Source organism: Canis lupus, chromosome 17 (genome assembly GCF_011100685.1).
Source record: "Canis lupus familiaris isolate Mischka breed German Shepherd chromosome 17, alternate assembly UU_Cfam_GSD_1.0, whole genome shotgun sequence".
NCBI lineage: Eukaryota > Metazoa > Chordata > Mammalia > Carnivora > Canidae > Canis > Canis lupus.
In genome coordinates this window covers 60416645-60428566 of record NC_049238.1, presented here as the reverse complement: position 1 = coordinate 60428566, position 11922 = coordinate 60416645, and the positions used below count along the sequence as shown (strand labels likewise).

The 11922-nt window shown below is 42.9% G+C and overlaps 1 protein-coding gene and 1 long non-coding RNA gene across 2 annotated transcripts; one reads left to right on the top strand and one right to left on the bottom strand.

The window, feature by feature from the left end:
* Positions 1-3202: 3202 nt before the first annotated feature.
* On the bottom strand, positions 3203-8219 carry LOC119863991. The gene is made up of 2 exons (XR_005372753.1): positions 8048-8219; positions 3203-5911 (listed from the first exon to the last, which is right to left on the bottom strand). It is a non-coding gene; the product is annotated as an uncharacterized LOC119863991 (long non-coding RNA).
* MCL1 (MCL1 apoptosis regulator, BCL2 family member) lies at positions 8059-11568 on the top strand. The gene is given in 3 exon segments (NM_001003016.2): positions 8059-8830; positions 9180-9427; positions 9938-11568. Coding segments are annotated over 3 exon segments (1053 nt in total). The 5' UTR covers positions 8059-8142; the 3' UTR covers positions 10055-11568.
* The last annotated feature ends 354 nt before the right edge of the window (positions 11569-11922 follow it).

Genomic DNA, 11922 nt, shown 5'->3' with positions numbered 1-11922 from the left:
CAGAGGGAGAAGCAGGCTCCATGCAGGGACTCGATCCCAGGTCTCCATGATCATGCCCTGAGCTGAAGGCAGGTGTTCAACCATGGAGCCACCCAGGTGTCCCATCTTTTTTTCTCTATAGACTTATAAGTCATGATGTCCAGCATGGCTACTCCCCTTATTGTTGTTCTTTTTTTTTTTTCTTTCAAGAGTGTCTTGGCAAATCTTGGTCCTTTGGTCTTCTGTATAAGTTTCAGAATCAACTTACCCTACTCCTTATTTGGAACTGCATTCAATATGTATATCAGTTTGAAGGAGAACTGATTTTCACAGTTATGAGTCCATCTACATGTGAACATGGTTTATGTCTCTTTGGGTTTTTATTTTTATTTTTTATTTTTTTCTATTTGGGTTTTTAAAATGTATTTCAGTAGAGTTTTATAATTTTCTCCACATAGTTTTGCACATAATAGTAGAATCTGCTAACTGTGCTTCCTTTCTTCTGTAATAACAGAATCCCCAATTTTTAGCGGGGCACACAGACACTCAGAACAAATACTATACTTCATAGCCTCCCATGACTAATTTCTGGCTAACATGATAATAGCAAAAATAGTATGCAACTTATGGGAAGTGCCATTAAAGGAAGCTAGATACCCTTTGTCTTCTCTTTTCTCCTTCCTGCTGGTTGGAATGCAGGTAACATAAATGAAGCTAGCAGTCTTGGACCATGAAGTAAAAAAAAAAGCACTTATGAGGATACCAGAACATATTAGAAGAAAGAAAAGTTCCTAATCAAAATGGAACCACCATGTCAACTTTGGGTTCGTCAGAAAGGGAGAAGAATGGACACTGGATAAGACAACTAGCAATGTTTGTCACATCTTCTGAGAGGCTACAGAACCCTAGTTGTATGCTAGTTTCACCTGTGAGAACTAGGGTCTGAAATTATGATTCTGTAGGCAAAGATAACAATTAGTGTTGTGATGGAAGGGTAGGAAAATACTGATGCTGGAGGCACTGTGCGAAAGAGTATGATATGAAGTAAGAAGTGTAGAAAATGGTCAACTATGCATGAAGTTCAATTAATGATTTTGATACAAAAACAGGAGATAAACCATTTTAGTGTATAAGCAAGAGTAACTATTACAGAATATGGTCATGGGGTGACTGTTTAGGAAAAATTATGCACAGCTTAGAAATAAGGACAAAAAATGACTACGTTACCTTTTAATATCGTGCTAGAGCATTTTTAAGTAAATCCGCATGAGGGTCACCAACTTATCTAGCAGAATATAATTTTGATTAGCACCCAAAAATTTTACAACCTTCAAAAGTTAGAGGGTAATTATTGCAATCATGTTTTTTTATTAAAGATTTTATTTATTTACTCATGAGACACACATAGAGAGGCAGAGACACAGGCAGAGGGAGAAGCTCTATGCTGGAAGCCCAACATGGGACTCGATCCTGGGTCTCCAGGATCATGCCCTGGGCCTTTAGGCAGCGCTAAACCACTGAACCACCCGGGCTGCCCAGTGCAAAGATTTTTTTTCTAGTCTACTAAAGAAGATAACCCTAGGGGCATCTGGGTGGTGCAGTTGGTTGAGTGTCCAGCTCTGTTTCGACTCAGGTCATGATCTCGGGGTCCTGGGATTGAACCCTGCAGTAGGCTCCATGCTCAGCTCAGAGTCTGCTTGAGATTATTTTTCCTTCTCTCTCTGCCCCTCCTGCTTATGCTCTCTCTGAAAATAAATAATTAAAAAAAAAGATAATCCCAAAGTTATAATTTATTCCCCTATAGGACATTAACTGCTCTTGTACCTAATTTTAGCAGTCCTTCCTTAGCAGTTCTTTCCCTAATAATATAAATCTCAATTTTCATATCTTCACGAAATCAGTTTTGGCATTGTTAATTTATTGAAGTAAATAAAATTTGAAATGTGTAAAAAAGGAAAGAATATGGCATAAAGAGGACATAGAGCTTAAAAGCAAAAGATCAGCTTTACTTTAGTGGAAGAAGACAGGTGTTCCACTAATTCTGGAAATTTCTATTAGCAGAGTAGAGAGCCTCCCAAAATTCAAGTTATATACAGGACCTAAAAAAATTTTTTTTTAATGAAATGAAACAAAAACCAAACCAAACAACAGCAACAACGACAACAACAACAACAGAAACCCAAGGTAATGCCTGGGGGGTTCTCTTGGTTAACCCTCTGCCTTCAGCTCAAGTCATGATCCCAAGATCCTGGGATGGAGCCCCTCAATGGGCTCCATGTTCAGTGGGGAGCCTGCTTCTCCCTCTCGTCCTCCCCATCAGCTTGTGCTCTCTTACTCTTTCCCTCTCAAATAAATAAAGTCTTAAAAAAAAAATACTGTTTTCCCAGGATGAGGAATAAAAGGGATGAATAATTAAGAGAGGCAATAAGGAGCAAGGAGCAAGTTTTTTCATTACAGAAGGGGAAAGGCAACATGAAATATTAAGTACACCAAATTTCAGGCCCCAAAAGAGTGGAGAACAAAGCTATTGGAAAACATCTTAGAGCAGCCTGGGTGGCTCAGCGGTTTAGCGCTGCCTTCCGCCCAGGGCGTGATCCTGGAGACCCGGGATGGAGTCCCATGTCAGGCTCCCTGCATGGAAACTGCTTCTCCCTCTGCCTGTGTCTCTGCCTCTCTCTCACTCTCTCTGTTGTCTCTTATGAATGAATGAATGAATGAATGAATGAATACACACACAAATAAAATATTAAAGAAAAAAAGGAAAACATCTTAGTTCCAGGGCACCTGAGTGGCTCGGTTGAGCACTGGACTCTTGATTTCAGCTCAGTCACGATCTCAGGGTTGTGGGTTCCAGACTCGCATGGAACCCTATGCTCAGCAGAGTGCTGAAGATCTTTCTCTCTCTCTCTGCCCCTCTCCCCCCTAATAAGTAAATCTCCCTCAAATAAATAAATCTTTAAAGATTTAATTTTTTTATCTTTTTTAATTTAAAGAGAGCAGGGGGAGGGGAGGGGCAGAAGAAGAGGAAAGAGAGTACTAGAATCTGAGCCAAGCACAGAGCCCCATGTGGGGCTTCACCCCATAATCCTGAGATCATGACCTAGCTGAAAGAGTCCAAACTCGACTGAGTCACCTACGTATCCCATTTTTAAAAAGATTTTATTTATTAAGATCTCTCTCTTTCCCTCTGCTCCTCATCCCCAACTCATACCCCCTCTCTCAAACAACAACAAAAGAATACATCTTAGTTCCAAAGCTGAGACCTAGTTGTTTTTTTTTTTTTTTTCTATTTTAAAAGAAATGATGTAAATGAATTCCCTGAAACAAAGGCACATTTTGAGGAGGAAATGTGCTCACAGATTGGGGAAGTTTCAAAGGATTTAATACATGCCTAAAAAAAAAAGATTGGCACAGTCAGGATGTCAACAATGCCTTTCTTTTGAGGGTCAGGACTGTGGCCAAAATAGTTATCCTAAGAACAAGAACCATTCTTGGGGTGCCTGGGTGGCTCAGTAGTTGAGCATGTGCCTTTGGCTCAGGTCATGATCCTGGGGTCCTGGGATCCAGTCCCACATCAGACTCCCTGCAGGGAGCCTGCTTCTCCCTCTGCCTATGTCTCTCATGAATAAATAAATAAATCTTAAATAAAAAAAGAAAAAGAACAGGAACCATTCTTGATAGGGTGTGTACACAAATTCAGAGGTTACTCTGACTGAACAATACTCGGGATCAGAAGTCCTAAGTGAATTCAGATTCCCTGAGGACAGGACCTCCAAGATATCCTAAAGATATGCTGACTCCTTGCCTCTAAACTGAACAGACCCTTCCCCTTACTGGTGAGTTTAGTGGTTCATGAGGGCAGTCCACAGGAGTCTGGAATGTGGTCTACCTGTTCATATTGTGTAATATAGATGCCTACATTATGATAATGTCACACACTGTTCTGTCATTCTCTTAGTCACTAAGCACTATTAGACTCTGCCTCCAGTGTCTCTATGTGTCATCCTTTCCATTAGTCTACCATCACCTAAGCACAGATCACTGTAATTCTTGCCTATCATATTGTAGTACCTCCTAATTTTTCTGCTTCCAATCCTCTCCCTCAATCCATTCTAAAACCCACAATTAGAATATTGAACCTAAATCAGAACATATATCACAGTACTCTAGTGCTCAGTGGATTCCAGCTGCCTAGAAAAGATAAACTTTTCTTTGTTCAAAGTTCAAAACTTTGGCTTTCAAAGCCCTCAATAATATCACCCTGTCCCACTTTTCTAGCCTTATATATCCCAAATTAGTAAACATTCAGATTCATCCATTCAACAATGGAATGTCTAGGCACCGCTACGGTTACAAAGGGAAACACAGTAAGTGTCCCCATCAAGTGGACAGCCAGTGGAAGAGACAAGTAAAACTGAAGAGTAGCCAGGGTGGAAAAAGGAAAACCAGGAGAGTGTGGTGTCCTAAAAAGCACATAAATAGTTCCAAGAAGGGAATGATCAACCACATCAAATAATGTGAGATGTCAAATAAAATGAGGATTGCAAATTGACCCCAAGAATTTGGCCATGTGGAAATCATTGATGACATGACAAGAATTATTTCAGTGGAATAGTGAGAATGAAGGCTTGATTGGGATGGGTTCAAGAGAGAAAGCTGGTAAGGAGATTAAAGATGTTTGCTATAAAGGAGAGAATCAAAGAATTTAGGTTCTAGGGAAGTCTTCTTGAGGATGTGAGAGAGAACATCAGGTTTATATGCCGGTGGGAATGATTCAACAGAGAGAAACTGATGCAAGAATATAAAGGGATGGGGCGCCAACTGGATGGCTCAGTCTGTTAGGCGTCCAGTCTTGGTTTTGGCTCAGGTCATGATCTCAAGGTAGTGAAATCAAGCCCTGCGTTGGACTGTGTACTCAGCGTGAACTCTGCTTCAGATTCTCTCTCCTTCTCCCTCTGCCCCTCTCCCTGCTCACACACATGCACTGTCTCTAAAAATAAATAAAATCTTAAAAGACAAAAACAAAAATGTAAAGGGATAACTGTAAATACTCGAGGCAAAGAAGTGAGATCCAATGCACAAGAGGCTGATCTGAGGTAGCAGGGAAGGTTCATTTAGTTTAACCACACAAAAAGAATGGGAATATAAGGAGTCATACTAGATTTGGTGGAGAGAAATGAAGTTTTTCTCTTCTGATTGCTTCCATTTTCTCAGTAAAGTAAGTTAAACAGCTGAGAATGAGGAAGACAGGAGGGAACACTGGAGGTTTAGGGACGAGAGAAGTCATGCAATAGTCATCTTGGACCATAAGAGAGTGAATTGACCAAAGAAATGCAATAGGGATGCTGAGCACATGAGATTTCTGGCAATGCATTTCCTTTTTCAGCCTCTTAAAAAGTGTTTGTACTTGCTGTTTCTTCAATCTCTCTCCTCTTGTCTGATAAAATTGCGTTCAAGAAAAAAAAAATTGCATTCTAGAAAGCTCACTAAAAAAGCTACTTCTTCCATAAGGTCCTCTAGCTCTCCTAGCCCAGTGATTTTTCCAGCCTCTCAATTCCAAAAATAAATTGTTGGGGCACCTGGGTGGCTCAAGGGGCTGGCGTAGGCCCTTCACCTCAGGGCGTGATCCTGGGATCCTGGGATCAAGTCCCGCACCGGGCTCCCCACAGGGAGCCTGTTTCTCCCTCTGCCTATGTCTCTGCCTGTGTCTCTCATGAATAAATAAAATCTTTATTTAAAAAAATTGTTGACGCCCCCTATAGAGCATATATTCCATCTCAAATGGTTAGTGCTGGGATCCCTGGGTGGCGCAGTGGTTTGGCTCCTGCCTTTGACCCAGGGCGCGATCCTGGAGACCCGGGATCCAATCCCACGTCGGGCTCCCGGTGCATGGAGCCTGCTTCTGCCTGTGTCTCTGCCTGTCTCTCTGTGACTATCATAAATAAAAATTAAAAAAAAATCAAATGGTTAGTGCTGTGCAAGATTAGAAGTTTCTTAAATTAGAAAGACCATTATTTAAAATTTTTTTTTTTTTATTTAAAATTTTAGTTAGGGACACCTGGGTGGCTCAGTGGTTGAGCGTCTGCCTTCAGCTCAGGGCATGATCGACATGGGGCTCCTTGTGGGGAGATTGCTTCTCCCTCTACCTATGTCTTTGCCTCTCTCTCTCATGAATAAATAAAATATATAAATAATAAAAATTTAATTAATATACAGTGCAATATTGGTATCAGAGAATTCAGTGATTCATCACTTGCATACAACACCCAGTGCTCATCACAAGTGCATCTTTTTTTTTTTTTTTAAGATTTTATTTATTTATTCATGAGAGACACAGAGAGAGAGAGAGGCAGAGGGAGAAGCAGGCTCCACCCAGGGAGCCCGATGTGGGACTCGATCCCAGGACCCCAGGATCACTCCCTGGGCCAAAGGCAGGCTCCAAACCACTGAGCCACCCAGGGATCCCACAAGTGCATCTTTAATACCCATCTCCCATCTAGCCCATCCCCCACCCACTTCCCTCCATCAATCCTCAATTTGTTCTCTATCATTAAGAGGCTCCATGGTAAAAAAAAAAAAAAAAAAAAAAAAAAAAAAAAAGGCTCCATGGTTTGTTTCCCTCTCTCCTTTTATCTGTTTTCTTTCTTAAATTCCACATGAGTAAAATCATATGGTATTTGTCTTTCTCTGGCTTATTTTGCTTAGCAATAATACATTGCAGCTCCATCCAAGTCATTACAAATGGCAAGATTTCATTTTTGATGGCTAAGTAATATTCCATTGTATATACATACACATACCACATCTTCTTTATCCATTCATCAGTTGATGGGCATATGGGCTCTCTCCATAGTTTGGTTATATGCAGCTATAAACATCAGAGTGCATATGCCCCTTTGAATCTGTATTTTTATATCCTTTGGGTAAATACCTAGAATTGCCAGATTATAGGGTAGTTCTATTTTTAGTTTTTAAGGCACCTCCATACTATTCTCCAGGGTGGCTGCACTGGTTTAGAGAGACCATTTCTTACTCATTACAATCACAGGATATTTTCTCCATCCTCTCTGCCACATATTATAAATGCCCATCGTTCTAGGTCTTGCCCAAATACATAAAATTATGTATATGGGAGCCTTATCTCCTTATTAAACTGTAATATTTTGGGGAACAAGAACCTTGCTCACTTTTCCAGCTTATGTCCCTCAAACACCTGGCTCTTGAATTTTAGCTATTTTGACAGATCTTTTTAACAAAAAGAGGCTGCTTCCATTAATGTTAACTCACATAGCAGGATCCCTGTCCTCAAGAGGTTTTACCCCTAGCGTCAAGAGTGCCTCATACTCAATACAAAAATAGAAGGTTAGAAGAGATGCTAACAGGCTAAGGCTTGCATTAAGTATCCAGACTGTGAAGTAGAGAAGGGGGATGAGAGAAAGCCAGTCCGGAGGCGGGAATAACATTTACCAGGGGCAGAACAATTTGTTTAAACAATTTACACATAAATGACCCATAGGGCAGCTCTTGCAAAGTCCTCATTTCCAAACATTGTTGGACTGAGAACATAGGTTGTGCAAAATAACTGCAGGTCTCCAACCGTGCCCTCTTAAGTACCCTTATCGTCTAGGCTGTTACTTCCCCATCCCCTTTCTTCTATCTCTGAGTAATTCATTGGGTTGACTTTGGTACCGGAAAAAAAAGGCCTCTGCCACAAAAGCAACAGCAGAGGCTCGCAAACCAGGGATCTGGGAGGCAGCGAGACAGCCAGGAGCACGCGCGCTCCGGCATAGACGACGAGCGGAAGCCCACCAGCCCCAGCGCCCGAGCCGCCCTTACGTAACCGACCGCGCTCCCCTCGAGCGCCGGAAGGCCCCGCCCCGCCCTGAAGCCCCGCCTCTACCTCTACCGGCCGGTGAGGTGCCGTGCGCAACCCTCCGGAAGCTTCCGCCCCTCTCCCCTTTTATGGGACTACGGTTTTGTTTTTTGTTTTTTTTTAAAGACTTGCTGACGCCACCGGGTAGGACTGGCCCTAAAACCATGATATAGAAGCTCCTCTCACAGTCCTTACTTCCGCTTCCTTCAACTGAGGAGTCGGGGCCATCCCCATTTTTCTCACTCAGGAGGCGGCGGCGGCGGCGGCGGCGGCGGCGGCAGGAGCTTGCGATGTTCGGCCTCAAGAGAAACGCAGTAATCGGACTCAACCTCTACTGTGGGGGGGCCGGGCTGGGGGCCGGCAGCGGCGGCGCCTCCTCTTCGGGAGGGCGGCTTTTGGCTTCGGGGAAGGAGGCCACGACCAGACGGGAGGGAGGGGGAGGGGAAGCCGGTGCGGTGATTGGCGGAAGCGCCGGCGCAAGTCCCCCGACCACTCTGGCGCCGGACGCCCGGAGGGTCGCGCGGCCCTCACCCATTGGCGCTGAGGGCCCCAACGTCAGCGCGACCCCCCCGAGGCTGCTGCTGCTCGCGCCCCCCTGCCGCGCGTCGCCGCCTGAAGAGATGGAAGGCCCGGCCGCCGACGCCATCATGTCGCCCGAAGAGGAGCTAGACGGGTACGAGCCGGAACCTTTGGGGAAGCGGCCGGCGGTCCTGCCTCTGCTGGAGCTGGTGGGGGAGGCCAGCATTGGCCCCGGCATGGACGGCTCGCTACCCTCGACGCCACCCCCGGCGGAGGAGGAGGAAGATGAGTTGTACCGGCAGTCCCTGGAGATTATCTCTCGGTACCTTCGGGAACAGGCCACAGGCGCCAAGGACGCGAAACCACTGGGCGGGTCTCGGGCGGCCAGCCGGAAGGCGTTAGAGACCCTCCGGCGAGTCGGGGACGGGGTACAGCGCAACCACGAGACAGCCTTCCAAGGTAAGCGGTGAGTGGCGGCGGCTGCGCTGCCTTGCTTCACCTGCCCCGGACTCACCCAGCAGAGGTGGGTGGTAACCGAAAACAAGTCCGTGTTGAAACGACTTCGCAATCTATTTCTGAAACCAGAATTTTCTGGCCATTAGTCATTGTTTCCGCCCATCTTAATTCTTTTGGAAATGGCAGCTCTGTTGAAAGCCCGGAAAGGGTGGGATGTCAGTTTTCAACCGGGGTCGTCCTGAGTTGTATAGACCCCAGAGAGCGATTTCCCCCGCCGTGGGTGGGCAGACAAGTCATGTCCTGGTTTAGACAAAGGAGGTCGTGAGAACCTGCGTGCTTTTCTTCCTCTCAGGCATGCTTCGGAAACTGGACATCAAAAACGAAGACGATGTCAAATCGTTGTCTCGAGTGATTGTCCATGTTTTCAGTGACGGAGTAACAAACTGGGGCAGGATTGTGACTCTTATTTCCTTTGGTGCCTTTGTGGCCAAACACTTGAAGAGTATAAACCAAGAAAGCTGCATCGAACCATTAGCAGAAAGCATCACAGATGTTCTCGTAAGGACGAAACGAGACTGGCTAGTCAAACAAAGAGGCTGGGTAAGTTTGTTTTAAGGTCGAAAGGGGGTCTTCGAGTGGAAATGGAATGAAGGATTATATAGGGAAAGTCTGGGGTTATTTAACTCTTTCTATGATTCACAACTCGGGTTTCAGGCACTAACTTAGGACCTGTTTGCCTAAAGTTGATATAAGTAGTGGGTTCACAGAGATAGTGTGGTATGATAGTCTTGAATTGTTGCATCAAAAAATCCCAGTTTTACTGGTTGTTGAGTCTTTTGCTTTTGGTATTGTAATTCAGCTGGATGCTTCATTGGATTCAAATTATGAAAAAATAAGAATCACTTGAGGATGTTAGTAAGTTACATTTCTGAGAGATGTGCCACCCCTCCCCCCCTTAATTGAATGTCTTTTGTAGCCTGGGGTAAATAATTGGTTCATTATGTTTGGGAAGAAACTTAGTTGTTTTAATTCATCTTTTCTTTATGGATAGTGTTTTTAAGTCATTGGAAACCCATACTTGAAAATGTGCTTTTCTTTTTTGTTTTCTAGGATGGGTTTGTGGAGTTCTTCCATGTAGAGGACCTAGAAGGTGGCATCAGAAATGTGCTGCTGGCTTTTGCAGGTGTTGCTGGAGTAGGAGCTGGTTTGGCATATCTAATAAGATAGCCTTTTAAGTGCAATAATTAACTTTTAAACAACCCCAGGCACCAAAACCACATATGACTGCTGTGAAATCAAATGTATTTATGAAGTTGGACTTTGAGCTGTCCAGGCTGTAACCTCGGAGAGTTCTACTCTAGCAACGTAGAAAAGCAAGTGGCAAGAGGATTATGGCTAACAGGAATAAATACATGGGAGAAGTAGTCCCCCTTGAAGAGTCACTGTCTAAAAGAAGCAGAGCTCAGTTTCAGCAACAGGCAAACTTGGGGAGGCCATGGAGGAGGACTTTTAGATTTAGTAAAGTTGGTAGGGTTGAAGAGACTTAATTTTCTTGTCTAGAACAGGAGAGTGGCCAGTAGCCAGGCTAGTCATAGAGTCCATTAAATATGTCCACTGAATTCATTAACTTCCCATATAGTGTTAAAAGAGAAGCACTAACAATGGCATTGATCTGTATGAAATGGATTTAAGCTACAGGTGATAGAACTATGACTAGAAGCCGCAGTACTGTACAACAGTGTGAAGGAAAGCTTTTTCTCTGTAATTAGCTTTCCCAAGTATACTTCTTGAAAGTCCAAGTGCTCAGGACGTTTTTACCTGTTCTACTTTGGCTTGGTTTGAGTGGTTTAGTTTATTAGCCTAGTAATGGCCAACAATACTTGACTTAGGGTCAATAATTACAATTGCAAATGTGGGAATAGCCTCAATTTTTAAGGCAAAAACAAATTGTAAATGTATTTGTCTGTAAAAATTGTGTATATTTTTACAGAAAGTCTATTTCTTTGAAATGTAAAGGGATGAAGAGTCTCAAAATATATTAGTTTTTTTTTCATGCCCGTTTGAAATTTACAACTTCTGTAGTTAGGAATCTATTTCTTACAGCTTTTCTAAATTTTGTCCTGGTCAGTTCTAGATTGTATACAGAACCAATTGATGTAATTGTATGCAACTTGGTTGTAGTGGAACAATTCCAATTCATAACTATGCAGACTTTTTAATTTTCCTATCTGATTGGTAAGTATTCTTTAGTGGTTTTGGGTGTTTTGTTTTGTTTTAAACCTGGGATTGAGAAGTTGATGAATGGAAATTCATCCTTTAACTTCATTACATGTGGGTTTACAATAATTGAGTCAAGGTGAAGTTTGAAGTTTGGGGGCAGGGGGCGTGTGTGGGTTGATAACTTAAAAAAATAATGGGCTCTGATTGGGCAGCTACTCATTTGAGTTCCTTCCATTTGACCTAATTTAACTGGTGAAATTTAAATTGAGTTTATGAGCTCATCTTCAAAACTTTTGCTAGAAGATTTTCAGCTGTTCCAAATGGGACTTACTAACAGTATGTATATAAAAAGATCACATCAGTGGATGAGAGACATTTGATCCCTTGTTTGCTTAATAAATTGTAAAATGATGGCTTGGAAAAGCAGGCTTATAGTCTAACCATGGTGCTATTATTAGGCTTGCTTGTTAAACACAGGTCTAAGCCTAGTATATCAATAAAACAAATACTTATTTCATTTGTTAATGATTCCCACACTTTGTTTCAGATTTTTGTATTGGCATCTCTTTGGATTTCAGACTTGATATTTTATTAGACTTAACTTTATTTTCTGTCCTTCCTTGAAATATTTGCTGCTTGTTCTCCATCTACAGATAGTTATATCATTTCCTACATCCTTATCCCACCATTCCTGAACGCTTACTAGACCTTCTAGTTTTTGGCACTATGAACCCTAAGTAAACCGCACCCCACCACACCCCGCCCAGTTGTCCAGAGACTTTCATCCTTAATGAATTTTATTCTTGGGAAGTGGTAGTATAGTGTGTGCCAGGACCATAACAGTCATGTGGTGGCAAGAGTCCCTTTTCCTTGGA